Genomic DNA, 27,653 nt, shown 5'->3' with positions numbered 1-27,653 from the left:
TCCGGCCTCTGCACTGTCATTGCCACCGGCTGCCCTCACGCTGGCCGGCGTCGGCACGCCAGGATCAGTTCGGCATCGGCGCGGAAGGGGAGGGGAACGAGAAAAAAAAAAAAGAGGACCCTTCTCGTTTGTCGTTTGTCGCTTGACGCGAGCGAGGAAAAGGTCTGGTCAGATCGTGTGCGTTGCCGCGTCTCTCAGCTGTCGACGAGCCCTCTTCGCCGCAGCACGCTGACGTGCGATCCCATCGGAGCCCAGACCGTGAGCGCATGCTTGTTGCCCCCGCCGCGTCGCCGTGTTTCCTCGACGCGAGGGTGGCATGATGCCGTGCTTTTTGCCCGCCTGAGATGGGAGGCGATCGTGTTGTGCCGCGTCCGGCGCTGGTGTTCTGGCCGTCCGCGCCGTCGTCTCTTGTCCGAGCGAGGGCATTCCCTCGTCGCCCCCCGGCGGAAGGCAGTCTCAAAAAGCCTATACACAGCACGCACTCAGCACCGCAGCACAAAGACGCCCGCTCGTTCAACGGCTGCTCCCAGCGATTGGCGCGCACACAGGCCAAGCGATCGTGTGTGCGTCTGCGCTGGTTGGTCCACACGCCGACCAGACGGAGCCCATCTCCCTTCTCCGCCCCCTTCTCTCCCGGACCACGATCAGAAGAACCAAAGAATTTTGCCCGTCGCGACGTCTTCGTCTCGGCAAGACGTCGATTTGCGGTCATGATGATGCGCCCTTTACCTCGGGCCTGCGCAGAGATCTCGTCGTCGAACGGCGACGAGCTACGGGGGCCGCGAGCGGGCACTTGTTCACTCGTGTACATCACGTCAGCTTTTGCGCTGCGCTGTGATCGCGGAAATGTATCGGGCACGACGAGACGCCGTGGACATCGCGAACTTGGCAAGCATCATCTCATCTCTGTCGTCCCTCTGATGCTGGTCCAGCGCCTTTTGCAGAAAGCCAAAACGGCAGCGCTTCGCGCTCCTCGTCATGCCCCCTTCGTGAAATGCACGGGGCCGAACTGGTTAGCCCCCATCGGTCTCGTATGCTCCACCGTGACAATGTGCGTAGTAATCGCAGCTCGCCGTGATCGTCCACCTGAGCCTCAGCAGTATAGATCGTGCACCTGCATGATCACTCCATGGCCGGGTGCATCGACCCCCCCCCCCGCGCGTCGTCGTCCCAGCGCGCTGGGAGAGTAGACATCGGCTGCAGCCCGGTGCCAGCCTGGTCCTGCTAGGCGAGATACAGATCGAGGATCAGCCTGGGCGAGATCCTGGTACGCTACAGCAAGACAACCATTTACGGCGACCCCGTGCGCTCACGCCTGGCCGTATTCGAAGACGGAGATCTGAGTAGTCCACCGTCCGGAACTGCAACCGGCAAGGTTCGCAGCGGAGCTTCAAGGGTGCCTGTGGCTCGAGACATGTACATCATCACGCATGACGCTGACCGTCGATGGCGACGCCGGTCGGGCACAACACGACTCGGAAATCTAACGCCTGTTTCTGATCCTGAGACGATGAAAGCCGTCCTTCCCTTTCCTCAAGACGGACCAGAGGGCTCACGGTCGACCCGGTGCGATACCTTGTCACACCCACGCCCTCTATGGACGGCGGGCGCCGCAGTCGTTTGGTTGTAGTACACTGAATACGCAGAGAAGAAGCCTACAAGGACCTATCTCGCTTCGCACGGCTTCAACTCTGGCCGACAAGCTGCTTCGCCTTCATTCGCCCGAGTTTAAAATGAAGACAAAAATAAATCATCCAAAAATAAAATTGAGCGAAAATTGTAGCGGCAAAAAAAAAAAAAATTAAACCAGCAAAGTATCTTCGTAGATGCTGAAGTTTCAGCCTTGTCTCCTTCAGCCTGACGGCCATTCCGCAGAGTTAGCAAAAGTGGACGGGTGTCTTGAGGGAAACCGTGGTCGAGGCTGCGAATCTCTCGCACGTATCCACGAACCATGGTTCATTCCCGCACCGCTTTCCAGCGCATCTGTTTGAGCGAGTGCGATGCTATATATAACAGTCGCAGCTCGGCCGAAGTCGATGGCAGGAATCACTACCTGTTGTTTCTTGCAAGGGGTCTTGCGTCGAAACACTGAAGCAAAACACGGACGAAGACGCTGGGGGAGCGAACGCAATGTCGCCTTACGCACGTCTGCGAAGTCAAGAATTTTGGAGACGTCCCCCGTAGAGCTTTCTCTTGATCTGGCCATCTGAAGAACGTGTTCAGGAGCTGAAGGACGTCATCATCTCTGCTCTGCGTCTGGCAAACACCCTTTTCGCAAGCGCTCAGAGAGACACTCAGTCGACGGGCAGGCTGTCTCTCACACGAACCAGAATCGCAATCCTGCTTGCGGGCCGGGAGAACGACGACACAACCTGCGGGATGAATCACACGCAAAAAAAAAAAAAAAAAATAAATAAATAAATAAAAAAAAATAAAACGTTGTTCGCCGTTGCGTCTCCGCAATGCTGTTTGCTTCCACAAGTAAGTTCGATCCGACGAAAGCAGGATGAACAAGTTTTTTTTTTCTTCAACGCGGTTCAATCAAGAAAAAAAGTGTTCGGCCACATCAAAGTGTTCATTCACCTCATACAAGGGAAAGGACTATCTCGTCATGAGACGCTACACAGGATGGGATTCAACGCCAAGAGACGGGTACGGTCTCGTGAGGACCTCTGTCAGCTCGCTGAGGCCCGCGGGCCTTTCCTGACGAAGCGAGCGCGGGGACGAACGAACGAGGCGATGGATTCAGCTCTCGCCCTCCTGCACTCGCGTGCCTGAAAGTCGACCGCGGATGGACGCCGATGGAGAGGTTGCTTCGCGCCGCATGTCGGACGCCCGCGACGAGCCAAAACGCCTACGCAGGAAACGTCCTGTCGTCCTCCAGAATTCCCGCCGCAGCGCTAAGCCGTGGACGGGAGGGTGCTTCTTGTCACGGTGATGGGCATCTGCAGGTACAAATGAGCAGGGCCAGTCGTCGACGCGGAACAACTTTTTCTTTACTTCCTTTTTTTTTTTTTTTCGAACGGCCGGCGCGTCGATCTCTCCTTCGTTCGACCCGACGTTACGCTACGGACGAGATAGCCAGATGCGTAGCGGGCGAGCGTGTCTGCGTAGAGGGAATCCGGGAATCCCAAAAAGGAACAAGGTCGCCCGAACCGTCCGGAGGGCGACGACGGTTGCGGGCATGGTGGAGAAAACTCTGATGCGCATGAGCCCTGTTCCTTGCCGGTGTCTTGGTCCTTGTGTAACCCCAATGCGTTCTCTGGACGTCCTATCGCCTGCCTCCGGAGCGAGATCCTGGTGGCAAGGGAGGGACAACAAAGGCGCAAAGGTCACACGCTGTGCTACCACTGGCAGTCACAATAGGACCGCCAGACGAGGAGGGGAGAGGCAAAAAGCTCAGCGGGCGGGGCATCGAATAAAAATGGTCGCATGAGGGAAACGCCGGCCAGCCAAGGACGAGAAAAGGAATAGAAGGAAAAAAAAAAAACTCAAAATGAGAAGGCCGAACGTCAGGTTTGAATCATGGATTGTGTAAGAAGAAAAATACGCTCTTTGTCTCCGTCTGCCTTTCTGCGATACACGTACCTGATTTGCACTCCGTCGCGGTGGAATGCAAGCTTCTGCTTCATTCTGCAAGCGCCCAAAGTCCAAAAGTTGGGACAACTCAAAATCGAAGCACCAACCCCCAAAGCGCGCCTGCTCGGACAGCGCAAAATTCGCTACCAACACCCGAGACGTCCGAGTAAAAGTTCCAGATGCTCTTTCGCCGACCAAGAAACGATCTTTGCTCGCCCCCTTTTGGGGCTGCTGCATGCCCATTTGCCAAGCTTCCAATAGCATCTGCAGCAACTGCCACGAAGCGAGTTTTTAGAACGAAACGGTGGCTTTCTGCAATGCAGAGCGACTGGAAATGCATCCGAGTCGCACGTTAACGACGCCGAAGGAGCTTGGCTGTCAAAAGCTCGATCGCATCAATTCATGCCTCGAAAATGAGATCAGAACAGGAAATGAAGGGTATCGAATCAATCAGTCCTCTTCCCCCGAGGCGTCCTCGTCCGAATCGTCTAGCTCCGGTTCGGCCACAGACCCATCGGCGTCCTCCTCGTAGTTCGCGTCCTCGTCGATGCTGCCCTCGGCATCTTCGTCTTCGTCGCTTTCCTCGACATCTTCATCCTCATCGCCTTCTGTATCTTCCGGTTCAACATCTGCGTCCAGGTCCTGCTCATCCTCGTCAGCTTCTGCATCCGCAGCGGCGTCCTCGTCGTCCTCGGCATCGTCTGCATCCATCATCTCGTGATCTTCGTCCTCCTCTGCATCTGCATCCGCATTTGTCGGCTCCTTCTCATCCTCTTCGCGGTCTTGACCACTTTCGTCGACTCCATTCGTGAGTTCCTCCCCCAGCATGCTTCTCATCCTGCGAAGACCCCAGGATGGACTGCCGCTGGCGAGTGAATTCCTCTGCATCTCACGTCGAGTTGGCGACGCGGATGGCACGTACTGGATTCTAGTCCTCGTTCTGCTGCCAAATGGTCGACCCGGTCTCCTCCTGCCGTTAAGGCCAGGAATCGGAGGAAAGATCTCGTAGCGTGATGGTGGAATGTTCGTCGTACTGATCGAGCCATTATTCCAAGAGCCGTTGCCTGCACGTGGCGTAGCTGCTTTGGACGGCGAATGTGATGCTCTTGGGCTCACCTCATTCGTGAGCGTGACGCCCGTAGTCTTTCCCTCCTCCTCGTCTTTTATGGGAGGCGCGTTTTCATCCACTGTCTTGGCTACGTTATCATCATCACCTTCCTCTTCCTCTTCCCGCGGCGCAACAGTATGCAAAGCAGGACCATCCTCGTAGTGCTGAGTGAGTCCCCTATTCATGACGTACGGTGTCCAGATCAAGGCCTCAGGGTTGATCTTCGGGTAATTCTTCTTGGCGTGTTTCTCAACGTACTCGTTGCAGTAGGCATGGTCGACTCTCAGCGCATATGTTTTCGTGACCGGATCCCGAACGAGCGCTCGGAGTCCTTCCAATGCAGACACGATGTCGTCTGGCGTCATGCCTGTGCGTTCCGATATCTGGCTAATGCTGATCGGACCGGTGTGCGATCTCAGCAGCTCGCTCAGCGTAAGTCTCCAATAGCCCCGATATGACACAAGACCCATGTCTGAAAGCGGCTTTTCCGGACTTCCCATCTTCTTCTCGCGTTTGGTAAGCAGGTACGAGAAGTCAATGAGCATGTGGCCGAAACCCCGCCGCTGGTAAATAGGCATAACCAATATGCATGAGACGTTGTTCATGCTGGAGGGCCGCTTCTCCTTTGAGAAGTATCCGACAAAGTGGCAGCCGAACTCGTCGTTTTCGGTCATGATGTAGAAGAGGAAAGGCTCGACGTCGTAGTACAGAGTCTTCGAGCCGAGAAACAATTTAGCCATTAAGCATAGATTCTGGCAGTAGACTGGATTTTTGCGACCGTCGACCTCGAAGAAGGAGTACTTGCCGTCTCGGTAAATCTCGTCCCCAGGGGGATGCTTTTGCGGACATTTGAGCTGGATGTGCTGTTAGCCTTTGGCTCGGTCAGTTCCATAAGACTTGAGCGTACCTTGTGCCTCCACGCTACAAAATCAGAGTTCATATACTTGAGGCAGAACTCGCAAATATAAAGCAATCGATTCCTGCTGTACTCTTCAGGATACGGCGCGGCATTCCACGTGTCAATTTCGTAGCCCCCGAAGTTTATGCACTTGATCTTGCTCGGCTGGCCCGACGATTTCTGTTGCGGTCGCGAGGCTTCCAGGTTTGCGTTGATCTCAGCCTGGAGCTTCTTCCAGTCCTCCTCGGCCTTCAGACGAGCTTCCTCGAAGCGTTTCCTGTCCACCTCCTGCGGAAAAGTTTTCTCGGTATTTGCTTCCGCCTCCGTGAGGATACCGCCATAGGGTTTTTTGTTTTTCTTTTCGTCATCCTCCTGTTCGCGCTCAGCCGCCGCATACAGCTGTCTCGTAAACCCTGGGTCTATACCCGGATAATGAGAGATCTCCTGCTCTGGTAAAAGCGGCGGAGGAATCTTTTTGCGACGTTCCTTCTCGCGCTGTCGATTCTTGCGGGGGCGCGTGGAGAGAATTTTTTGCATCTTCATGCGGTTGAGATTGAAAGACACAATGAGGCTGATGCCCTCATTGCTCACTATGCTGCAAAGTGCTTTGTCGGCCTTCCGTGGACGGCGTGAGCGTGCTGATCTACGCACTGATTCTTCGTCTCCATCGTCCAAAGCCCCGTCGTGTCCGTTCAACACGGGCCCCTCACTCATGGCACGCACTGCCGTCGGGGATGGGTGGCTCACCGCAGACATGGAACGGTCCTGTCTAGCAGACGCAGATGCCGCTTCAGACGGCCGTCTCCTCTTGCGCATGGGCCGCACTTCGACTTCCTCGGTCGACTTTCTTTTGCGCAGCGAGCGGGAGCCATCCATCGGATCGTCATCCAGAATCAACTTTTTAAATACAGAATGCGAATTTGGTCTCACACCACGGCCCCCAGGAAAGAGGTCTTTTAGAACTTTTGGGGCAATGGCCTGCATGCGGTTGTCCGCGCTGTCTTTGTTTGCGTCCGCTGCCCGTCCATTATCAACACAATTCTTGCAGAGCCACTTTTCGGCTTCTGATTGTTCAATCTCGTCAGCAGTGTATAGCTTCAAAGAACGAAGAAATAGACGTTCTAAACTTACCAGAATCGGAACCCAGGTAGTTAGCGTCGCGCGCGCATTGCCGATGAGCTGTCCAGTAACGTGATCAGCATGTTCACCCTCGCAGAAAACCATAAATTCGTGATCCTTCCTTTTCTACACATCTACAAAACTTACCATTGCCACCACAAGCTATGCACGATAAACATTCTTCGAATTCTGGATTTGGATCGTTGTCTTCATCCTGTCCGCAGAAACTGCAATTTTATGTTAGGATATTGTTGAGTCGTTTTCCAGACCTTTACGTTACTCACATGCAGTTGTTGCGCTCGCCTGTTTCAGCCTCGTTCTCCTCCGCAGTGTCGCTTCCGCCCTCCCACTCGTTCTCAGGTTCACTTTCGGAACTTGCTTCTGGTGCATCATCCTCGCTTTCGCCATTGTCACGGGCCTCAGATTCGCTTTCCATGGGTGCATCCGGCTCTTTCTCCACCTCTGATTCTTCTAACTCTTCAATCTTGCGGGACGCTGCAAATCTCATGCCTAATGTCGGTATGGCCTCATCCTCAGAGCCCTCTGCATCTGCGTCAGAACCTTCCGGTTCCGCTGGTGTTTGCGTGCTCCTTCCAGCAGCGGCCATAGCCCGTTGCAAGTCCACTTCGTCATCATACTCGCCTTCGGCGTCAGCATCACTGCTGGCGTCAAAAGCGGGAACATGATGCTGGTGCTGGTGACCAGTCATGATGTTGGCGCCAGGGCTGGAGCCCATGGCATAGGACGCTACGGCCGCCAGTTTGGACGCGAAGTAATCCAGCGTGTGTGCGCTTGTGTGATGCCACTCGTTCAGCCTCTTTTAAAGATTGTCAGGGCCGCTGCTCGCGGCCGTGTCTGGTTCATCAATGTAATCCTCCCGCCTCGTCGTCGCGTGTTCGAGGTACAAGGCTTCGTTGGCGTGAGGTTCACTTTCGGCGTCAGCAGACGCTATAGCTCGTGTTTATCGTTTCCAATAATTCAAATCACTGATCGCGATCACTGTTTTGACGCGTTCGAGATGGCGTACCTGATGTTGCGGACTTGGTGACGCTGTCGTGTCGGAGTCGGGAGACAGGCTCGACGCGAACAAGCTCCCAAAGGTGCCTTGGCTGTAATGTATCTCGTATGTTAGATCATGCAGATGACTGAAGGCTTGCGTCCGACGCCTGCAAGCGATTTAGATTGTGTCTCGCGGCTTTGCTGCTGTCTCTGACGCTCGCTCACTGATTGAAGCTACGTTCCTGTTCGCGGCTAGTCACGTGCTTTGCGCCATGCCGTGCGCCGCACCTCACGTCTGTCCAGCAACTGCTCTCTTCCCACCAAAGCAAGACACCACCGATCCTTCGAGACGTTGCAAAAGCTTGTAGGAGCGCACACACAATATGGGTGTTCCATTTGAGGCGCTGATTCCCTACGGAATCATGATTACGGTGCGCAATGGCGAGTGTGGTATTGTGGAGCAAGGACTGACTCTTGGTGGTGCAGATGTTCGGCATAACAGGCGGAGGCCTCGCAGTCGTCAAGTCGGTCGCGAATGGCGGTAAGAGACACAGACACGCTATAGACACGTGGGATAGGCAGAGTACGGGACATACACCTTCCTGATCGTTGATTGAGTCGATGGTACTGACAAGAAGACGCAGTGATGGAGCGGGATGCACGATTAACGGGCTTCACGAGAGGGCAGACGGACAACCCGGTGGCTCCAAAAGGCTTTGAGCTGAGCAACCCATGGAAGGTAGGTTCTGGAAGTCAACATAGACCAGGGGTTCTTGCTAACAGCACGGCCAGGTCGAGACGCGGTTCATCTAAGCATAGATTTCTGACAACGGACCAAGCACGCATATCTGTACATAAGTATAAGTGTCCAAGTGTCGCTAGGTTGGACTCACCCGTACATACAATATCATCGGGGTTGAATTTCTTCCAAGCTCGCGGCAGGGTGTCCCTAGGCTGCATGAACAGTTGCGGTAGTTGTGACATCGTATTCAGTCGTCTATTACTAGCTTTGTTGAAACCCGCGAATCTGTGCACGAATGCCAGAAACTACTTGATTTCATCCACTGTTCCTCGAATTGCCTCCCTCTCAACTTCACTTAAGCTAATTCCAAAGTGCTGCTTCAAAGCATCTACTCTATCCTTCTCTTCATCAAAGTCATTTAAAATGGTTGACTCCTTACCCACCCTACGTTTCAGCTCTCTCATCAAGCCTATGGTCCCCACTATATCTTCCCTTTGGTCCCCCTCTCCAAAAATCATCTTGTTGCATATAACTTTGTGCGTGAAGATTGACTTCTTGCTCGTGCTCGTCCAATAATTCATCATCTCGAAGTCGTCGTGTCTGAACTCAAGGTCGGCGTTGAAGCAGTACATGTCTTTCCATCCCCCGTCGTTTACGTCCGGTCCCGTTCGGTGCTGGTACACCCACAGCTTGGCATACGGGTTTGCGGCACCCTCGATCGCCTTGAAGACAAGTCTCGCGGAAGCGGGCGGCACGTTTGAGAAGCCCGTCGCGTCGTTTATGAGACGCACTGGCACAGTAGGAACGTAGTTCGAGCCAAATCCTACATCAACAAGGTACCGGTCGGAGCCTATAGTCACAATGTTGAGCATGTGGTTGAATGGCCCGAAGGACTGCGCCGTGGGAGAACTGTTGACTCGTGCGCCAACGTGGTACAGAGTGTAGCCTAAACTCCTTAACAGGCAGCCGAAAGTAGCATTGAGTTCCATGCAGTAGCCGCCGCGCCTGTTGGTCACAATCTTTCTGTACACTTCTTCCGGATGTAGAACGACTGTCCGGTGCGGGGAGTAATGAAGGGCCTACAATTTGCCATTTGTCTACTCAGCATGTGTATTTACACGGTGCACGCTCTTGCCTTGGTCAAGAAGCACAGATAAACGGAGCATCGTCTTACTAGATTCTCGAATGGCACCGAAGTTAGGTGATGCTTGATCAACGACTTGACGATTTCCAAGCTCGCCTTGGCATCGAGCCCGGAAACATCATACGTCCAAAGCTTCGCGGGCAGCGAGATGCGCTCAAAGTACGCGGTGATCTGTTCTTTGGAATACTTGGCCTCCATGTCGTTGCTCGACGAATAGCGTCTGCGTATTCAGATGGGCTGTTATTGTAGGGAGCCCTGGGTGGAATGCGGGCAGGGCACAGGGCTAAACCGGCGGAATCTCGACAAAAGGCTTCTGGCTGCAGGAACTAACTTACCCCACTACGGGGCGTACGATGGATGATGGTATGATCTGGGTCAAGGATATGAGGAGAGGCCTCGGATGACGGCGTGTCGACCTTGACTTTCTGGCGGTGAGTAAGACAAAGCATCGACAACGAAACTCCCAACACCGACGGTTTTGAGCCTTTTTGATCCTTTTTTTTGCTCGCCAAAGGAACTCAGGAACACCACCCTGATCTCCGAGAAAAAAGTCTTTCGAACATCTTAGCACGATCCCGTTGCTTCTGACTTCGGCGCATGTGCATGAAAGACGTGCGCGGGCCACAGCCGCTGCCTCCAGACGTTGGAAGCATTGTCAGTATGTACATATAAGCCTCTATTGCGTTTCGAAACAAATGTCGCTTGGCCTAATATTCTGTCCTCAAGCGAGGCGGTCATTTGGCGCTGCAAATCAGCCAGAAAGCCTCACGCACGAGCGTGGCCACCCCAGCCGCTGCTTTCTGAGCGGACACACGCTGACCTGCGTCCAGAAGACCTTTGGATGCATTTGCAACCAGAACGCACGTCGCAGAACCAGGCGCCAGCGTATTTTGTGCGTCGAGAGCCTCTGCGTGAACAGCAAGGCGCGGACTCGGCCAGGGGAAGACACGCCAACGCACGCCACAGCCGCCAGTCGCTCCACTCTCGCGCGAATCCCAACCTTGACCTTGACGCATCGAGGGAGAAAAGACTCGACCACTACTCCTGAGGAAATCGTCTAGCCTCCTCCCAGTAATTGACCCACCAACGCTTGCCTCCACATATCTTTTCGACACTCTTGCGGCCTGCTCGTCTGCCTTTCCACCTGCCGAGCCATCTTGTTACACTTCTGGTTTTGTATGGATTTCGCCCGCTGCGCCTCGTCACTCCTCCACCACAACAGCCACATGTCGCATATGTCGTAGACAGCGAAGATCTCTGGACCGCAATCTTAGCGCCCGTCCAACCACGCCCCTAGGGGAACGGCGACACCCCCCAAACGTGAGCAATGCAAAATGACTCCTCGACGCGGCAGCAATCGTTCCTGCCAGATCGTTCCATGACATACAGCACTGCATCATCCTTCTACGCACGCGAGTCCACATACGACTTTGCCGGATCTGCTCCTGCGCCCGCAACTTTGACTGCCGCCGGGACGACGGGAGCGAGAAGCACGCCGTCAATACAGTTCCCGAAGCCGGAAATCCTGCTGGGAAACTATGCGCCGTCATCTCTTGCGTCGAGGAATGGAGGGCCAACCTCGCCGCCGGCGCAAAAGAGGAGGAAAGCCTCGCTGAGCGACCCTGTGCTCACGCATCTTCTCCTGCAGACGGCACTGGGCGATTCGGGCGACTTTGAAATTCTCTCCCTAGACGAATTGGAGGCACTCAAGAGAGAGGGTCAGAGTTTACGAGCGAGAATATCTGGCTTGCAGAGGAAGCTAGCTCTGGAGACAAAGGTACGCGACGCAGCAAAGTCGCTTGTACGCCTGCGATCAACGCCCTCATCCGCCACATCTTCACCCAAGTTCAACAGGCGCAGTTCGAACATAGCAAAGGAGTCGCAAGACAGGGCCCAACTCGAGTACGAAGAGGCGGAAAAGAAGTGCGATGCCCTTGCTCGCGAGCTGTACAGCCTGGAGCAGAGGGAGCGACAAGTGCAAACAAGGATATTGCAGCATACTGCTGGCATACTGCAGATGACGCATCATGGGTACACCAAAACCCAAGGAATGCCTTTCCTTCCGGGCGCGAGGCCGGACAGTCCAGCGAGTCTCGACGGGACGCAGCCACGAAACCTCAATGGAGCAGTCCAGAATTACGATGCGCTAATGTTCAATGACCCTTCACCGTACGACAACATGCTAGAAAGCCTAAACAGTACGCCGCCGAAACAGCAGCCGCTGGGCAGACTTTCTGCCGACACGAGCGCTCAGCAACGCGAGATGCTAGGATACCTAGCGAACGGCTTGGAGGATCTGAACACACGTGTGGCTGCTGTGCTAGCTAGGACCAACACGCAAAAAGCACAGAAATACGGCCGATTTCCCGAGATAATCGACGATGCTGTCAACGTATCTCTGGCCCAACGATTAGATCAGCTTGCGCAAGGGCTGGACGACATCGAGGCGGAGCAGAAGGCTCTACAACAAGAGGCGGAATCACGCTCACAGGGCGATGACAAGCAGGTTGCACAGTTGCAGGCCGAGCTACAGGCAAGCATACAAGAGAATATGGCCCTTCAAAAGGAATACGACAGAATCGAAGACTCCATGAGTGCGCAGTTGGCTGAAATCAACAGCGAACTGTATCAAGTGATGACGGCGGCCTCGTTGAACGTCGCCAAAGCTCCAGCAGACTCAGGACCCATGGATTCGCTGGAGTACACAAAAGCGCAGCTGGCGAATGTAAAGAACATGGTCCAGGCGTCATCCAAAGCTGCAAACGAAGCACGCCAAGTTGACGCTATGGTCCAAGGGCTTTGGGCGTTCATTCTTGGCGCAGAAGAAGATCTACGAGATCGAAAGCGTAAGGAGAGGGAACAGCTCGCGCAAAAGAGGGCTGCAGGTGCAAGGGTCGATTCAGAAGATGAAATTTCGGACGATGAGGATGTCGGCGCAGAGCTAGGAGAGACGTTCACCATGCAGGCGTTCAACGCGAAAGTGCAGTGGCTCGTTTCACAATCACTACAGCTGAAGGAGTCACAGAGTGATCTTAAACGGAAGATAAAGGCACATCGCGAACGCGCGGACCGAAGCCTAGAGAGCCAAGCAGGTAATGATGGGCTGAGAGAGCAACTCAATCAGACGAATGCGCTGTACGCTGCAGCTCAAGATCAGCTCCGTGATCTGGAGTCGCGGATTGCTCAGTTGCAGAGCTCTCAAGATGAAAAGGACGCCCGCCTCAAAGCATTGCAGGATGAAATCGCAAAGGCTGACATGAACGCCCGTAACGAGGCACGCCAAGAGTCCAAGGTTGAGATCGAAGTTCTGGAGCAGCAACTCAAGGATGCGCAGGGCAGAGCTGCAGCGTTCGAACAGGAACTCGCTGCTGCGCAGCGACAGCGTGAGGTAGACCTAGCAGCAACCGATGAAGCTGCAAAGCAAAGCGAAGCTGAGATGCAAGAACTCCGGGACGAAGTCGTACGACTCAAGACCGAACTCACGATCGCGCAGGCAGAGCTCGACGGCGCATATGGAAGCCGATCCGAGAGGGCTGCCGAGACGGCCGCGGCGGCGAACACGGAGGCAAGCAAGAAACTCGAGGCCATGATATCGAAGAACGCGGAGCTCACGGCCCAGATTGCCGATCTGCAGCGGGCTAGTGGCGAAAGAGAGTCTCAACTTAAGAAAGAACTTGCGGACACTCTAAAGGAGTTTGAAGAGCTGACAAAGGTGTCCGTGGAGCAGGAGAGAGAGCGGGATGAATTAGAAAGCACGATTGATAAGTACAGGGATAGGATTGAGAGCCTGGAGGCGCAGATTGCAGAAGACCAGGTCAAATGGCTAGGCTTTGTGGGCGACGGAGGAAATGGTGCGAGTCCGGGAAGCAATGTGTCTGGCCCCAGTCAGAGTATGAGTGTGATGGTTTTGAAGAACGAATTCAAGAAAATGATGAGGGATGCAAGGACAGAAAGCGCTAAACAGTTAAGAGTGAGTTTTTCCTCCTGATTTCAGGATATATGAGATCAAACAGAAGACTGACGTTTTTGATATAGGCGGAGCAGGATGAACGTAGACGACTCGAAGGAATTATTCGAAATATGAAGAAGGGCAGCGTTTCTAGGAAGGGGAGCTTGACGAACGCGTTGGCGGCTTGAAGAAGGATGAGAAGTTCGGTTTATGTAATTTCACCGCATTGGGTTGAGGGCCTGATTTGGTTACAAGAAAAGCCCGCATAATGATGCATTTTCTAGGTGTTTAGACAAAGCAAGCAGCCACCGGGAGTGCTCAAGGCCCCCGGTTGAGACTGCGGTATGTTAGATTATGGTGAAGTTTAGGATATTGTATACATACTCAAAAGACTTTACAGAAAACAAATATGTTCGCCATAAGAACTGGAAGAATGTTAGAATGTAGACCATAACGTCAACTTGTGAGAGTGCAAATGATATTCACGTGACTGAACACGCTAGTCCACTTCGGTGTATATCGCGGCCTCATCGCTATCAATCACCAATTGCCGTATGAGTTTGACAAGGCTCATTCCATTCACACCCACTATCAACCCCACTTCTCCCCTTGCACGCTCTTCCAATATACTCTCACTCCTCCTCACTCTCGCTGCTGTCCGGGCCTTGGGTAAATCACGATGGCAGCTGTGAATGGGGCGCGGAAAGGTAAACTCCCCCCGGTCTGACACGGGCGTGCATCCAAACGTCTGGACTAACCGGCCATACTTTCAGGCCTGTCAAAGAATGCGACCAACAAACTCAGCTTGGTTGACCCATCCATATACGACAAGATACTTACTGAAGCCGACCGCAAGCCGGTCAAATTGAAGGTCAAATACACACCCGCCAAGCAAAGTGATCCAGGCCGATGGAACGACGAGAACAAGGTCACGGGCGGGCATGATGCGGACAAGAAAGATGCGGCGCCCCCGCCAACGTCACCACTCATAAATCAGGTTGACAATAAGATCGCCATTGCGTTTCCCTCCGGCAGGCCGTTCGAGGACACAGTCGACATTGTGCAGTGCAAGCACTGCAAGAAGCCCGTTCTAAAGCTTGCGGCCCCAGATCACATACGCAGCTGTCTACGAAAGAAACAGGAAAAGCTACTAAAGAAGAAGGAGGCGAAGGAGGCGAAGGATGCAGCACTGCGCAAGGAACGCAACGGCGGCATATCGCCCGCCGGTTCAGACGACGAAAGCAGCATCAAGAGGGCGAGGAAGACGGCTGTCGATGGCGATGGGGTTGCGAAGAAGGCGGGCAAGAAGAGGAAAGCAGAGGACGATGGCAAGGCCGGCAGCGCGAAGAAGAAGAAGAAGGATGATCTGAAGGCGAAGAAGCCTGCCAAAGGCCCTGTCGATGTCGAGAAGCAATGTGGTGTCCCCCTCCCGAATGGAGCTTTGTGTGCCAGGAGTTTGACGTGCAAGAGCCACAGCATGGGCGCCAAGAGAGCTGTACCGGGCAGGAGCGCACCGTACGACGTGTTGTTGGCGCAGTACCAGAAGAAGAACCAGGCAAAGCAGCAGCGTACGTTCCTGCTCCTTTGTACACAGCCACTGCACACAGAGGTACTGACATGCAGATGCAGGGGCTGCGATCGACGCCAATGCCCCTCTAGCCGACGACTTCGAACCTGGCAACGTCGACTCGGACGAGGAACGCGAAGCAGTCATGTCCGCCATCTCTCGGTCTCTGCGAACAAATCCACTCTCTGGGGCGCGGTATGCCGGCTCCCCGCTTGTCTCGACGCCGTTGACATCCATCACTGCAAAATACAAATATCATCGCATGCGTGACCTGCTGCGCAATGCCCTCTCAGGTGCAAACGGTCGTGACTTGTTTGCTACGTCTGCTACTGCGATGATGATGTCATCAGCATCTGTTGGACAAGGGGGCTTACCCAGCGCAGGCTTGTTCAACGCGGATGGCGTGAATGGAACCGGTGTGCTAAGCGACGGACTAGATGGTGTGGGTCTTGGAATGAATGTTGGCGTGGGCATGGGAAGCAGGAGAGGAAGCATCGCGCCAACGAGGCAGATGGTTCCCGCTGGTGGAGGCACGAATAGTAGGAAACCGAGTATCAGCAGCAATGCGGGGATGTAGATGCACCCTTAAACTTTTGGGAAAGGCCCTTCTGGTGACGCAAGTCCTAAGCGAGCGAAGCTTTTGCGTGCCATAGCATTAAGATACCCTGTATAAGACGAGCAGAAATGTGGCATATGGGCAATGCAGGAAGGCAACTTGAGCAGAGAGGTTGGCATCCGGGTTTGCTAGAATCAAGCCCTGATGTGAGTTTCCACTACTATAGAGAAGTCTCATAACAGAGCAAACACGTAACATGCCCTGGATTTTTTTTTCTCTCTTCTTTTCTTCTCTTTTTTTTTTCTTCACGATGATGAGCAAAACCGTCCGTCTGTTATCATCTACTCCGTCACCGGGATTGGTACAATCATCATGAAGGTAGACTAGCATTCCTCCCGAAATTGGCTGGTTCTTTCGGTGAAAAAGTCCTTGGGAGTCCCTTACGCGCGTATCGTTGGCATATCACATTTCCGATGTCAGCAAGAGAGAGACGCAGCCAAAAAGACAGACCGAATTACCCCATGCCTGAGCATCCGCGCTTTCCAGTTATTCCTCGCTAACCGACGTTTTCTTCAGGCTCGATCGTTTCGCCAAACGCCTGCGTTTCACTTGATCGCAACGAACGGCAGCTTCGCAGAGGTTACGCCTGGGTGACTCACCGTGTCAAGCATGTGTGATCCAAGACGGCGGTGCGAAGGATTCGACCGTGAGATGCCGCCGGAGAAGAAAGAGAGCGTGTGTTGGAAGGTCGCTTCGAAGCGGTGGCCGATCGTGCGAGCGAGTGAAACGCCAAATCGCCAATCGAAGCAGCGCAATTCGGCGAGACAGTGACGTCGCGCTGGGAGGAGGTTTCGACCGTGCAGAGCCGCCCGCCCCGCCACTGTGGGTCCGCGCGGGGGCTCGCCCAAGTTCTCGAAGATACCCTACGCTACGTAGGTCACCACCAAGCCCACCACGACGACGACACCTTGCATCTCCCAGATCGCAGCACACTCAACCACGGCGTTCGCCCCATCACAGACACTTGCCCTGCCGTCCAAGATGCGATTACCCGTCATCACCGTGTCCAAGTTCGTCGGCACCGTCTCGCTCGGCCTGCTAACGGTACGTAATCGCTACTGATGCCCCGTCCCATCGTCATCCACCGACCCGCTCGCCTTGACTCCCTTCCCTCCATTTGCCCTTCCTCCCGTCATTGCACGCGCTCACTGTCCTGACGCCCCGGATCTGAGCGCTCGGCAAGGCCCAAAGGCCAAAGAGGACGGAAGAATGTGCTGACGCCGGGACAAATACAGGGCGTGTCCTACACGCTGAGCAGCCTCGCGCTGCCCTCGCTGCTCTTCCTGCCCACCGCCCCCGCCGCCGCGCAGACGCACGCCTACCTTAAGCAGCGCGCCCGCCGCACCCAGAAGGTGCTCTCCGCCCTCGCAATCTCCACTCTCTCCTTCGCGTACCTGCTCTCTCCCAGCCGCGTAAAGCACCCCTACCTGCTGTGGACCTCGCTCGTGTGCGGCGCCGGCCTGTCCCCCGTCCTGCACAGGATCGTCGGCCGCTACCTCGGCTCCGAGGACGTGGCGGCCCGCGGCAGGATCGAGATGGAGGAGAGCGGTGTGATCGTGACCCCGCCTGCGAGCGGCAGCTCCGAGAGCGGCGACGAGGACGCCTCCGTCAACGGCGAGGTCGTTCGGAGAGGCGTCGAGCGCGGCCGTGTCGTCGAGGCCGCCAGGGCCGGCGTCTTCGGCCTATCCTTCGTCATGGCCGTCGTAGGCCTCTGGGGAGACGGTGCCTGATTCCGTCGCGAGTGACGAGCGGACAAAAAAGAAACCGCGCCGCCTGACTGCAAGACTCGAATGACTTCTACGTACGCTGATCGCATGAACGCGACGACGAATGCATGTGGTGTTTTGGGACGGTGGGGAAAAGGGGGCGCCGATCCCGTCTCTTTCGAATGGCGCGTCACTCTTGCAAAGATCAAAGACAAAAATGATCACTGTTCGCTGCTGCTTCTGCTGGACTGGAAACGCGGAAAGGGAACCAAAAGAGTGGAAAGATCGGTTTCAATCAGGTTTCTGGCTTCGGGAGATGGGCAGGCGGCAAGGCCCACCGTGTATGATTGGAGTTTTATTCCCAGCTCTGCCCTTTTTTTTTTTCCTGTTCTCTACTTGCGAGACACACACAAACATATATATATATATAAAAGACAAGCCCTCAACCCAACACAACATGTACTTCTACAAATACCAAAAAAAACCCAGGGTTTTCTTCCAAGACTTCTCTTCGAATTGTGGATTCGTCCATCCGATTTGTGCGCTTGCTTTGTTTGCCCGTCATGATCACTCGCAGGTACATTGCCTACCTCGCATGTCTGTACCGTCCCTGTCGCTGCTCGGCCTGCAACGCATCCTTCTGATCCGGCAACGGCGCCCTCTTCCTTATTCCTCCGCTGTTTGCCCCCGTATCCTGCTGCTGCTGTTGCGGCTGCGCTGCAAAGCCGGGGATGCCGTTCCCGTTTGGCGCAGTCTGCGGCGGCACCTGGTACCCTTGGTGCTGCGACGACGGGGCCAAAGCCTGGGGCAGCACGAAGCCGGGCGGTGCCGCTGGAGCGCCGTTGCCGAAATTGGGTGGTAGGATGCCCGGTGGCAGGCCGGGAGGCAGGCCGGGAGGCGGGAACGGCACCTGGCCCGGTGCCGGGATGGGCGGCGGTTTCACGCCGAGAACTTGCGCCATGCGGGCGGGATCCATGCTGGCGAGCATGCCCAGATCCACGTCTCGGGGCAAACCCTGGAACTGAGGAGGCGGTGGAGGCGGGACAGGCATATTTGGAAGGGCAGGGATAGGTTGCGCGGGCGTGAGGCCGGGCAAGCCGGGCACCGCGTCGCCGACCGGTAGCGAGAGACCCGGCAGAGCAGGCATAGGACTGGTCTTGTTCTGGTCGACCAGACCCTCCGCCTCGTCTTCCTCCTCCAAAGCTTCTTCCTCGCGTTCCTGGCGGTATGCACTCTTGCGACTGTAGGTGCCCTGCGCCTCTGCTGCGGCTTGGCCGATGTGATATCGGTCGTTGAAGCACACCGTGTCGCCTGGTCGGGCGCGAGACCAGAAACGGGTGATGCGGTCATTTGCTCCTGAGGCCAGGATGTGACCTAGAGGGTGCCAGGCCAGCGACCAGACGGGACCGGTCGGTTCGTGAGCATAGGGAATAGAGTGTGCGGGGTAGATTGTTTGCGTTGGCGCGTTTGCAGGGTCTGCAGTGTCGTAAGGGGAGATGGTGGCCGCTTGACCGGCTGGTGGGTTTTGTTCATCGAGTAGATAGTGGTGGATGGCGCCTTGGTGGCCACCGCTGGACAGCAGGTTCTTGTGTATGGGATGCCACGCGAGGGATGTGACTTCAAAGGGATGTCCTCGACAGAGAAGCATGTCCCGCATCATGCGCAGGTCAAATATACGCACGATCTGATCTCGCCCAGTGGTCGCCAGCAGATGGCCCTGGGTGGGCTCGAACAGCGTCTTTGATACCTGGTTCTTGCTCGAGCTCAGCGTCGTCAGACACCTGGCATTCCTAGGGTCCCAAAGCTTCACGGAGTGATCCTTGGACCCTGACACGACCAGGCCCTTGGTTGGATGCCAGTCGAGGCATCGCACCTCCCACTGATGGCCTGTCAGCTGGTTCTCCTCGACGGATTTGGCAAAATCCCAGATCTTGAGTATTCCATCGTCGCCTCCAGTCACGAACTTGGAGTCGGTCGGGGCAAAAGCCACGCCTCTGATCGGCTGATCGTGGCCCTTCCAGGACTTGACGTTATTGAAGTTCGTTTGCCAATACTTGATGGTGCCTTCAGCGTCGGTGGAAACGAACCACTCGTCGTTGTGAGACCAAACGGCAGCGCGCACGGTTGTGTCGTGGGCCTGCATGATCGTCTCGAAGTTGAAGCCCATGCCGTTCCACAGCGTGAATTCGCCGCTCGACGATGCGGTGAGCAGACGTCTACCCTCGGGCGTCCATGACACATGGTTGATGGGGAACTTCTGCTTGTTAAGAGACGAATGAAGATGCTTGACAGGAATGGAGTCTGCAGCTCGGTCTGGCCTGCCTAGAGGCGGGATCATCTGCTCTGGGTTAGAAATGGCGGAGCTCATGTGTCAGATGGGGCATTGGCAATCGCGCACGTCAACTATGTAGCTGGAGCTGGGTCTTTCTGCCTCCATGTATGCGCCCCCGCGGTACTTTGGGCGGCGATGCCGCATCCACTGCACCATGGTCGAGCCATAGTCCGTCTGTGGCCCTGTAGCAACGCGCAGTCAGCATCGCGCTTCGTCACGCATCTTGCATTCTGATGATGATGATGATGACGATGATGATGATGATGATGATGATGATGATGGGGAAAGCGGCAGGAACAGGCCGTCATGAAAAGGCTCGAAAGATGCGGGCTGCAAGAGTCCGGTCATCTGTCTCTTACGTCGGCCGTAGTTCCAGTTTCCAGGGTTGGTGCTCGAGAAGAAGCTCTGGGGGTGGTGCCAGCAGACGGGACGCTGATCGAGCAGGGCGTCTGCAGCATCAGGACAGAACTGCATTCTCGCAGTGCGCGGCAACGATCGCTGGAGAGGCGAAGCAGAATGCGGTGGGCAATCCACGAAGACAGGCGACAGGCTGACTTACTTCTCGGCCGTGGTCTTCCTGGGCCGTCATGGCCGGGAATGTACTGATGGGGTTGGAAGTCGCGCTCCATACCGAATCGTGCGCGCTGAGCGTGTGCGCATCACCACGGGCGGGCCGGTGCTGGCGTGAAGCTGGCCGTTCTTCCTCGCCTTGGTCTGCGTCGTCGCGGGCGTGGTCGTCGTCGTGGCCGTCGTCGTGGCCGTCGCGCTCGGCTCTGAACGCGCTGTCCGACGGGGGATGCGCTCGCTCTCGTTTGCGCTCGCTGTCTTTGATGGACGCGATGCTGGCCGTGGACCAGCGGGCGAAAGTCACGTTGTTCGCGTCTCCAACCGTCAGGGCGCTGGTGCGATGTGCAGACGTTCACATTTCCACAAGAGGCCTAGCGCGACTCGAGCCTCAGCCGGAAGCGCGAAGTACGCAGTGCGCAGCGAGGATTCGGCCGCTGGGAGATTTGCCCCGGCCCAGACGGTCAAGGCGACGCCCGCGGCGGCGCAAGACACCGGGCCAAACCCGTCTTCCCAGCTTGTGATTCACGGCCCGGCCGCGGCAGCCCAAGCCCGGAGGCCGGCGTGGTCGCGGCGAGGACGCGGACGTCGACAGCCGTGCTCGCTCTCAGGCAAGCTCGCGGCCAAACGTCCATCCTGTGCCAGAACGGCCAGGCCAAGGACGAGACAGGCCGCAGCGCTCGCACAACACATCATACACATGCCCAGGACGCTTCCAACACCGCCCCGGGTCCCACCGTCGAAGGCGCGGCAGCTCGCAAAAAGCCTGCTAGCCGCTGTCGAAATCCTGGCCGCCCGCGCGGAAGGTAAATCATACATCGGCAGCATCCTTGTTTAGCCCCTCCCCAACCAGCCGCCGTGAGCCCTGTGTAAGGCCGTTTTCGATATGCTTTGCGCTCAAGCTTCCTGCCAGCTGCGTCTCAACGCGCCGTGAAGCTCGTAGTTGTTCCCTTACGCCTTTCGTTGGGAGCTCGACCTTCATATACGGCTCCGCCTCCGCTTCTTCACCCGTCTTCGAATCCGTCCTCCATGCGCTCTATTCTAGCATGACCCAAGCCCCCAATTGACACATTCTGGCCGCCCGTCCTCGTGTTCCGATAATCTCTGTTCCCTGTAACATATACTTTGCGCCACTGACGGAATCCTTCCTCCCGCCTAACGTCGTTCGACACATATTTTTTGTTTTTTGCTTACTTCTGCTTACTTCTGCTTCTCACGCTCACGGCTGCCATGACGACCATAACCGAGGCCAGCATGTCGACGAGCGTGGACGTGTCCAAGAATTCGTTGAGCTTCTCTGCCCACGATGCGCCCAAGACCGCTGCCGTCCTGAACGGCTCGACCAAGCCGCGCAGACCAGTCTCCGGACGGGCATACAGCAGATACAACCACTTGTTTGCGATACACGCGACATCGAAGCCTTCGCCGCTGACGAGACAGGATCAGACCGAAACACCAAACTTCAATGGCTTCCGGAACTTAATGGCGTTGGTGCTTGGTATTTAGAGCATCTGTCCGGTCGTACCCGTGTGCGGTTCGTGAATGCTGACGAATGTGCTGCAGTGGTCTCGAATTTACGCCTGATGCTTGAGAATTTTAGAAAGGTACGTACAAGGAGCAGAGCAATAGAAAAAAAAAAAGGCGAAGACTAAGCGATGAATCGAATTGAACTTCTACCGGTGGAAATGCATTTGCTAATCGAGCCTAACAGTATGGCGTCCTCATCTGCATCCGCTGCCATGACTACCGCCGCGAAGACGTCATCTACGGCAGCATGCTGTATTTTTCGGTGCCCTGCCACCTCTTCATTGCCTGGGTGATAGAGCTTGTCGCCGCGAAGCAGGCTCAGGCCGCCGTCGCGCGCCGCAAGAAGTCCGACAGCGAGCTGTCGACGGCCGAAAAGCAGCGGCGGGATTTCCAGCTAGCCTGGTACCTAATCGCCGTCGCGCACGCCATCAACGCGACGCTGAACCTAGCAATTGCTTCTTTCGTCGTATACTACATCATCCACCACCCAGGCATAGGCACAATCTGCGAGCTGCACGCCATCATCGTCTGGCTCAAGGTGTGCTCGTACGCGTTCACCAACAGGGACCTGCGGCACGCGTACCTGTATCCGGACCCGTCCGCGGCACACTCGCTGCCAGATCTGTACAAGTCGTGCCCGTACCCGCAGAACATCACCCTTAAGAATCTGAGCTACTTCTGGTGGGCTCCCACGTTGGTCTATCAGCCCGTCTACCCGCGCACGGAGAAGATCCGCTGGGACTTTATCTTCAAGCGCGTCGCCGAGATCATTTCGCTCAGCATAGTCATCTGGCTTGCCAGCGCCCAGTACGCCGTACCGCTCCTGCAGAACAGCCTGGAGCATATCGCTGCCCTAGACGTCGTCTCGATCCTGGAGCGCGTCATGAAGCTATCCACCATCTCGCTCTTCTGCTGGCTGGCCGGCTTCTTCCTCGTCTTCCAGAGCGCGCTCAACGGCCTCGCCGAGCTCATGCGCTTCGGCGACCGGGAATTCTACGGCGACTGGTGGAACTCGGTCAGCATCCGCACGTACTGGACCAGCTGGAACAAGCCCGTGTATCACTTTATGAAACGTCATATTTACAGCCCGCTTGTGGGCCGTGGGGTCCCGCCGAGGCTGGCGCAGATAATCGTGTTCGTCTTCTCCGGCGTGCTGCACGAGCTGCTGGTCGGCATCCCCACGCACAATCTGCTTTGTAAGCCTCCTTCCAAGCGGCACCGCGTCCTTTACCTCGTCGAACTGACTGACGTGTCGCGCAGGGGTCGCTTTTGCTGGCATGATGTGGCAGATTCCGCTGATTTTTCTCACCGACCCGCTGATGAAGGCGAAGAGCTACACCGCGAAGACGGTTGGCAACCTGACCTTCTGGATCACCTTCTGTCTTGTCGGCCAGCCTTTGGCGGCGTTGCTGTACTTTTTTGCGTGGCAGGCTAAGTATGGAAGCGTCAGCAAGAAAGCGATGTACAAGTGATGACGCCGGTCTAGCTTTGCGCTTTATAATGTAATGACACGTCTAATGCTTAAGGTCTTTCTAATTGATAGGTCATTGCTACAATCGCAACCTTGTCGCCTGTCAGATTTTTCTTTTTCTGCGGCTCATCCTTGAAAATTCGTTGCTTTTCGCGGAATACGTGACGAAATAGAGAGGGAGATTACGCCTTTTGAATTTGCGTCGTCACCGTGAATCAGCCGCTCGGGTGACTTGAGGGAAGCCAAATCGATTCCTTTTGCTTATTTCCTTTTCGGGACGTCCAATATTCCATCTCTCCCAAATTCCTCCATCGCTGTACAGCTCGACGATGCATTCACAACCTGTCCAGGACAGCGTCTCCAGACGTCGGAGAAAGCCCTTTCTCCAACGCTGCAGGGCATATGGGAGAACTTGCCGGATCCAAAATAACTGGCCCGCCACAGGCAATGAGACGTTGTCTGCCCAACAAAAACCTGTAGCATACGCCAATCGCAGCGATGGAACGAACCGGGTGCGACCTTGAACATCATATCGCCACACTGCGCATGCGTGCGGTCCACCCTCGCGACGTCTGGGCCGGAGCTGCAGCTCCTGTTCGAAAGCTCTGTCTTGCCCTGCTTTTTCGTGGAAGCAGACTGTCGAGAGCAGGCAGCAAGTTGCAATCTCGATGACGGATACTGCGTCCCCGCTCCGCAATGGCTTTGCGATCTTCGAGGGGATCCCCTGGCCATAAAACTCATCACGATGCAGCACCTGTCTGTAGAACCCTTCCCAAAGGTTCGCTGACGCGGCATAAGGAATACTAGGCCTTTTTGCAAGGGAGCGAATGGGGAGTAGTGTGAGTTTTCCTTAGGATGGGTGTTAAGCACTTGCACATTCAAGGGTCCGGAATAGCGGGCACAAGCAGATGCCGTGGTGAATATGGATGCACCGACCCTCACGTCTCGATACGCCACATGGATGTTTACAGCCCTGCTGAGTGAGTTTGGATAATGCTAACGGCGAGAGGGTGCACAGCTGGTCACGTGCGCGGTGATGTGCACCTACAAAATGAGCGCAAGCTGTGAGCATCTAGAAATGACCCGCTCACAACGAGAATGCGGCTGTTAGTCGCGCAATCGCAAAGCGCAATGGCACAAGTTATCCTAAGGACTCGAGCGCGAAACGCTTTTGGAGGCTCCGCGTCCCAGCTTTCGTCGTCGACGCGGGCACGACCCGAGGTCCTTTTTGGCTTCCCCTCAATTCTGCTCTGTGATTCGCCCCTTCCCGAACAACCGGATGGTTACTTGCTTGCGTTTTTAATTCTTTTTTTATGTATATATATGTTCTCTGGTCACTTAAGCTCGATGCTGTCTTTTTATTATATAGAAAAGGCTTTGATTTAGAAGGAGGTAGCAGTCTGTATTTTCCTTGGATTTTAGTGTTCGTCGTCAGCCTCCTCCCACCTCTATTCTTCTTCTTTATTTGCTTCTAGGGCACTTCAAACAGATCCGATTTCTTTGCCTAATATTATGCCTGCAAATCCTGCTTGGGTCAAGGCCCTCAAGCCTTCCGGACCGCAAGGAAGTGAACTACTCGCCCAGGAAAGAAACCGATCTCAACTCCCTGTCGAGTCCGTGTCTGAATTTCTCTTCTCCAAGGAGCATCTGGAAAGCAAACGGCGCATCTTAAAGATCCTTCAAGAAGATCCTGTCTTTGACAAAACGCCAGACTATTATGCCGGTCGTGCCGAACGGTTTGAGCGTGCTTTGGCGCGTGCCAAGCGTCTCCGTCAGCTTAAAGTGAAGCATTCATGGACGCAGGACGAACTCTACCTTGCCAACGGCCTTATCTCTGACTCTGGTGCATACCTTCTTCATGACGGCATGTTCACGGGTGAGAAACTAGTATAGATCGGAAAGATTTCGACCGAGCTGACCATGCTGATCTTGTAGTCACTATTCGCGAGCAAGGGACGCCAGAACAGCACGAGAAGTTTCTCCGGCCTGCGGAGAGATACGAATATATCGGCTGCTACGCGCAGACCGAGTTAGGCCACGGCTCAAACGTGCGCGGCCTGGAGACCGTGGCAGAGTGGCAGCCAGACGAGAAATGCTTCATCCTGCACTCCCCCCATCTGACCGCTTCGAAATGGTGGATTGGCAATTTGGGCCTCGTCGCAAATTATGCCGTGCTCATGGCCCAACTTGTTATCAGAGGGAAAAGCTACGGACCGCATCCTTTCGTCGTCCAGATCAGGGACTTGAAAACCCATGAGCCGCTGGAGAACGTGCACATAGGTAAGTTAAGAGACTTTTGTTACATGTTATCGGATGGCCCTCGTGTTGATAACTCCGAAGGCGATATTGGTCCCAAATTCGGCTTCAACTCTATGGACAATGGATTCCTCCTCTTCAATAAAGTCAAGATCCCGCACATCAGCATGCTTGCGCGCTTCTCACGCGTCGATCCGGAGACGAATGAGTACGTGCGCCCTCCATCGGCGAGCCTAGTGTACGGAACTATGACATTGGTTCGCGCAAGCATTGTCAAGGCGGCGGGACATGCCCTCGCTCGCGGCGTCACGATTGCTACCAGGTACAGCGCCGTCCGCAGACAGTTCGTCGACAAGGACGCACCCGAATGGGAGACCGCCGAGACGCCGGTTCTTAACTACAGGATGGTTGAGATTCGGCTCTTGACCAATCTTGCCGCCACCTTCGCTCTGCATTTCACGGGAAAGACGATGATGCAGCTTTATCAGAGGCAGCATGATTCGATGAACAAAAACCCTGGCAATCCTGAACTGAGTGGCAACCTGCTCGCAGACCTCCACGCCACTTCTTGCGGACTCAAAGCTCTCGCTAGCTCGATTGCCGCAGAAGGTCTGGAAACCTGTCGGCGCGCCTGCGGTGGCCACGGATATTCCAACTTTAGCGGGATCGGCCCGTTCTACACGGAGTACCTTCAGAACACCACCGTGGAGGGCGACAACTATCTTCTTACTCAGCAAGTTGCCCGGTACCTCCTGAAATCTGCTGAAGCAGTCTTGAAAGGGGCCCCTGCTACGAACGACACCACTACGATCTTGAAACAGTATCTTAGTCGCCAAGGCCAGGGAGCCGCCTTCGACGTTCTGAACAATGACGCAGACATTGTTTCTGCGTATGCATGGCGGGCATCGTTTCTGACCTTCGAAGCTCTCAAGCAACGTCAAGAGCAAAAAATGGGGTGGAACGATATGCTCGTTGACTTCTACCGTCTCTCAAAGGCTCACAGTCAGTATTTGGTGGTCAAGAGTTTCTATTCGACTCTTGAGGACCCGGAGACGGTAGATAAGTTAGACAGGTCTACCTTGGACGTGTTTCGCAGCCTCTTCCGCCTCTACGCTCTCCACACGATGGAGCAAGAAGGCACGGATTTTTTCGCCGCATCCGCTTGCAACTTGCAGCAACTCACACTCGCCCGAACAAAGTCCGTGATGAGCCTCCTCAAGGAAATTCGGCCGCATGTCATCCGACTTGTCGACGCCTGGGACTTTCCAGATTACCAGTTGGACAGCAGCCTGGGTCGATACGACGGCAGAGTGTACGAAGATCTGTTCGTAAGAGCCAGCGAGCGGAATCCGCTCAACAACCTCACCATTGATCCCTACCCTTTCAGTCCGACATTGATTCGTGTCGACAAATCTCAGAGCAAACTTTAAGACACGAATAGATTTTTTTTTTTTTTGGATAAGTACGGGGAGAAAGCTGGGTGATGAGGAATCATACGGAATGGAGGTAAGTATCGCATGATGAATGGCGTCTATGAACGAAGGCGAGATCATTCAAAGAGAAAAAGATGGCGTTTGCGAGTACCGTGATAGAAGATTTGCGCAGATAAAAGCACTTTTATCTGGAATGATCGGCTGACGAGGACAGGATCTATTTACAACGCTTTTTTTTGGGCGATTGTTCAATTCATGCAGCGTTCTGTTCTGTAGGTAGCTATCTATAGATGAGGTACATCATATTTGGTAGAGATGCAACACTAGGGCCAACGACCATGGACCAATCTCCAGTGCACTTGCGCATTATTTGGGCCTCTCGTGTTCAATGCTGCCAGGGTTGAAGCTTGCAGTGGCCGTGTTTCAGTTGTAGACGGAAGTAGGTGCACACACCCTGAATTGTGACTTCATGCAATGCGGCTTTGCTGCGCAGAATAGTTTCTCCCCCCTTCCCCCTCTCCCCCTCTTCGTAAAGATGAGTAGCGCAGCAGATGCCGGTTGGGGTCAACCTACAGTGTTGATGATGGAACGTAGCCTTTCGGCTTCCATGGTCCGTATTTATGGGATCCGCCGTCTAACATAC

At 55.0% G+C, this 27,653-nt stretch overlaps 9 protein-coding genes across 13 annotated transcripts; 6 read left to right on the top strand and 3 right to left on the bottom strand.

Annotated features, from left to right (window-relative positions):
* Nucleotides 1–3,513: 3,513 nt before the first annotated feature.
* PV09_06558 lies at nucleotides 3,514–7,905 on the bottom strand. 3 transcript variants are annotated; one of them, XM_016360216.1, is made up of 6 exons: nucleotides 7,732–7,905; nucleotides 6,989–7,633; nucleotides 6,852–6,931; nucleotides 6,717–6,764; nucleotides 5,595–6,649; nucleotides 3,514–5,541 (listed from the first exon to the last, which is right to left on the bottom strand). In XM_016360216.1, exons 2-6 carry the CDS (start codon nucleotides 7,438–7,440, stop codon nucleotides 4,030–4,032), a joined length of 3,147 nt encoding a protein of 1,048 aa, XP_016211928.1. In that variant the 5' UTR covers nucleotides 7,441–7,633; nucleotides 7,732–7,905; the 3' UTR covers nucleotides 3,514–4,029. The 3 variants fall into 3 exon arrangements, with proteins under 3 accessions (XP_016211928.1, XP_016211927.1, XP_016211929.1); XM_016360215.1 differs by having other exon boundaries at nucleotides 6,989–7,905; XM_016360217.1 differs by having other exon boundaries at nucleotides 6,717–6,931; nucleotides 6,989–7,905.
* A 95-nt stretch (nucleotides 7,906–8,000) lies between these two features.
* PV09_06557 (uncharacterized protein) lies at nucleotides 8,001–8,844 on the top strand. Its single transcript, XM_016360214.1, has 4 exons — nucleotides 8,001–8,134; nucleotides 8,190–8,286; nucleotides 8,348–8,442; nucleotides 8,496–8,844. The coding sequence occupies exons 1-4, from the start codon at nucleotides 8,087–8,089 to the stop codon at nucleotides 8,514–8,516; spliced, it is 261 nt and encodes an 86-aa protein (XP_016211926.1). The 5' UTR covers nucleotides 8,001–8,086; the 3' UTR covers nucleotides 8,517–8,844.
* On the bottom strand, nucleotides 8,672–9,860 carry PV09_06556 (uncharacterized protein). Its single transcript, XM_016360213.1, has 2 exons — nucleotides 9,620–9,860; nucleotides 8,672–9,524 (listed from the first exon to the last, which is right to left on the bottom strand). Exons 1-2 carry the CDS (start codon nucleotides 9,785–9,787, stop codon nucleotides 8,751–8,753), a joined length of 942 nt encoding a protein of 313 aa, XP_016211925.1. The 5' UTR covers nucleotides 9,788–9,860; the 3' UTR covers nucleotides 8,672–8,750.
* A 191-nt stretch (nucleotides 9,861–10,051) lies between these two features.
* Nucleotides 10,052–13,990, top strand: PV09_06555 (uncharacterized protein). Its single transcript, XM_016360212.1, has 3 exons — nucleotides 10,052–10,247; nucleotides 10,420–13,559; nucleotides 13,625–13,990. The coding sequence occupies exons 2-3, from the start codon at nucleotides 10,917–10,919 to the stop codon at nucleotides 13,724–13,726; spliced, it is 2,745 nt and encodes a 914-aa protein (XP_016211924.1). The 5' UTR covers nucleotides 10,052–10,247; nucleotides 10,420–10,916; the 3' UTR covers nucleotides 13,727–13,990.
* Nucleotides 13,991–14,116: 126 nt separating this feature from the next.
* On the top strand, nucleotides 14,117–15,937 carry PV09_06554. Of its 2 annotated transcripts, XM_016360210.1 has the most exons (3): nucleotides 14,117–14,245; nucleotides 14,312–15,106; nucleotides 15,168–15,937. In XM_016360210.1, exons 1-3 carry the CDS (start codon nucleotides 14,218–14,220, stop codon nucleotides 15,680–15,682), a joined length of 1,338 nt encoding a protein of 445 aa, XP_016211922.1. In that variant the 5' UTR covers nucleotides 14,117–14,217; the 3' UTR covers nucleotides 15,683–15,937. The 2 variants fall into 2 exon arrangements, with proteins under 2 accessions (XP_016211922.1, XP_016211923.1); XM_016360211.1 differs by having other exon boundaries at nucleotides 14,312–15,937.
* Nucleotides 15,938–16,608: 671 nt separating this feature from the next.
* PV09_06553 (uncharacterized protein) lies at nucleotides 16,609–17,931 on the top strand. The gene is made up of 2 exons (XM_016360209.1): nucleotides 16,609–16,765; nucleotides 16,957–17,931. Exons 1-2 carry the CDS (start codon nucleotides 16,703–16,705, stop codon nucleotides 17,449–17,451), a joined length of 558 nt encoding a protein of 185 aa, XP_016211921.1. The 5' UTR covers nucleotides 16,609–16,702; the 3' UTR covers nucleotides 17,452–17,931.
* PV09_06552 (uncharacterized protein) lies at nucleotides 17,713–20,767 on the bottom strand. The gene is made up of 3 exons (XM_016360208.1): nucleotides 20,319–20,767; nucleotides 19,826–19,941; nucleotides 17,713–19,765 (listed from the first exon to the last, which is right to left on the bottom strand). Exons 1-3 carry the CDS (start codon nucleotides 20,386–20,388, stop codon nucleotides 18,014–18,016), a joined length of 1,938 nt encoding a protein of 645 aa, XP_016211920.1. The 5' UTR covers nucleotides 20,389–20,767; the 3' UTR covers nucleotides 17,713–18,013.
* Nucleotides 20,768–21,247: 480 nt separating this feature from the next.
* Nucleotides 21,248–23,500, top strand: PV09_06551. Of its 2 annotated transcripts, XM_016360206.1 has the most exons (4): nucleotides 21,248–21,821; nucleotides 21,887–21,927; nucleotides 22,035–23,046; nucleotides 23,111–23,500. In XM_016360206.1, exons 1-4 carry the CDS (start codon nucleotides 21,554–21,556, stop codon nucleotides 23,320–23,322), a joined length of 1,533 nt encoding a protein of 510 aa, XP_016211918.1. In that variant the 5' UTR covers nucleotides 21,248–21,553; the 3' UTR covers nucleotides 23,323–23,500. The 2 variants fall into 2 exon arrangements, with proteins under 2 accessions (XP_016211918.1, XP_016211919.1); XM_016360207.1 differs by having other exon boundaries at nucleotides 21,248–21,927.
* Nucleotides 23,501–24,833: 1,333 nt separating this feature from the next.
* PV09_06550 (uncharacterized protein) lies at nucleotides 24,834–27,007 on the top strand (the record flags this gene model as incomplete). The annotated part of the gene is made up of 3 exons (XM_016360205.1): nucleotides 24,834–25,197; nucleotides 25,257–25,601; nucleotides 25,662–27,007. The coding sequence occupies 3 exons, from the start codon at nucleotides 24,834–24,836 to the stop codon at nucleotides 27,005–27,007; spliced, it is 2,055 nt and encodes a 684-aa protein (XP_016211917.1).
* Nucleotides 27,008–27,653: the final 646 nt, after the last annotated feature.

This window comes from Verruconis gallopava, assembly GCF_000836295.1.
Source record: "Verruconis gallopava strain CBS 43764 unplaced genomic scaffold supercont1.23, whole genome shotgun sequence".
Lineage (NCBI taxonomy): Eukaryota > Fungi > Ascomycota > Dothideomycetes > Venturiales > Sympoventuriaceae > Verruconis > Verruconis gallopava.
The sequence above is the reverse complement of the archived record's forward strand: the minus strand, read 5'-3'. Positions and strand labels throughout refer to the sequence as shown.

Bases quoted from the DNA above. Each gene is read 5' to 3' on its own strand.
- PV09_06558 (XM_016360215.1), bottom strand. From the start codon at position 7,440: ATGGGCTCCAGCCCTGGCGCCAACATCATGACTGGTCACCAGCACCAG. The intron at 6,765-6,851 runs GTAAGTTTTGTA...GTTACTGGACAG, and splicing joins CATAGCTTGTGGTGGCAATG to CTCATCGGCAATGCGCGCGC. The intron at 5,542-5,594 runs GTACGCTCAAGT...CAGCACATCCAG, and splicing joins TTGTAGCGTGGAGGCACAAG to CTCAAATGTCCGCAAAAGCA.
- PV09_06557 (XM_016360214.1), top strand. From the start codon at position 8,087: ATGGGTGTTCCATTTGAGGCGCTGATTCCCTACGGAATCATGATTACG. The intron at 8,287-8,347 runs GTACGGGACATA...AAGAAGACGCAG, and splicing joins AGACACGTGGGATAGGCAGA to TGATGGAGCGGGATGCACGA. The intron at 8,443-8,495 runs GTAGGTTCTGGA...CAGCACGGCCAG, and splicing joins AGCTGAGCAACCCATGGAAG to GTCGAGACGCGGTTCATCTA.
- PV09_06556 (XM_016360213.1), bottom strand. From the start codon at position 9,787: ATGGAGGCCAAGTATTCCAAAGAACAGATCACCGCGTACTTTGAGCGC. The intron at 9,525-9,619 runs GTAAGACGATGC...GGCAAATTGTAG, and splicing joins CGGTGCCATTCGAGAATCTA to GCCCTTCATTACTCCCCGCA.
- PV09_06555 (XM_016360212.1), top strand. From the start codon at position 10,917: ATGCAAAATGACTCCTCGACGCGGCAGCAATCGTTCCTGCCAGATCGT. The intron at 13,560-13,624 runs GTGAGTTTTTCC...TTTTTGATATAG, and splicing joins AAAGCGCTAAACAGTTAAGA to GCGGAGCAGGATGAACGTAG.
- PV09_06554 (XM_016360210.1), top strand. From the start codon at position 14,218: ATGGCAGCTGTGAATGGGGCGCGGAAAG. The intron at 14,246-14,311 runs GTAAACTCCCCC...CCATACTTTCAG, and splicing joins TGTGAATGGGGCGCGGAAAG to GCCTGTCAAAGAATGCGACC. The intron at 15,107-15,167 runs GTACGTTCCTGC...ATGCAGATGCAG, and splicing joins GAACCAGGCAAAGCAGCAGC to GGGCTGCGATCGACGCCAAT.
- PV09_06553 (XM_016360209.1), top strand. From the start codon at position 16,703: ATGCGATTACCCGTCATCACCGTGTCCAAGTTCGTCGGCACCGTCTCG. The intron at 16,766-16,956 runs GTACGTAATCGC...GGACAAATACAG, and splicing joins TCTCGCTCGGCCTGCTAACG to GGCGTGTCCTACACGCTGAG.
- PV09_06552 (XM_016360208.1), bottom strand. From the start codon at position 20,388: ATGGAGCGCGACTTCCAACCCCATCAGTACATTCCCGGCCATGACGGC. The intron at 19,942-20,318 runs GTAAGTCAGCCT...GCGTTGCTACAG, and splicing joins AGGAAGACCACGGCCGAGAA to GGCCACAGACGGACTATGGC. The intron at 19,766-19,825 runs GTGCGCGATTGC...AACCCAGAGCAG, and splicing joins GCTCCAGCTACATAGTTGAC to ATGATCCCGCCTCTAGGCAG.
- PV09_06551 (XM_016360206.1), top strand. From the start codon at position 21,554: ATGACGACCATAACCGAGGCCAGCATGTCGACGAGCGTGGACGTGTCC. The intron at 21,928-22,034 runs GTACGTACAAGG...CGAGCCTAACAG, and splicing joins TGCTTGAGAATTTTAGAAAG to TATGGCGTCCTCATCTGCAT. The intron at 23,047-23,110 runs GTAAGCCTCCTT...CGTGTCGCGCAG, and splicing joins CCCCACGCACAATCTGCTTT to GGGTCGCTTTTGCTGGCATG.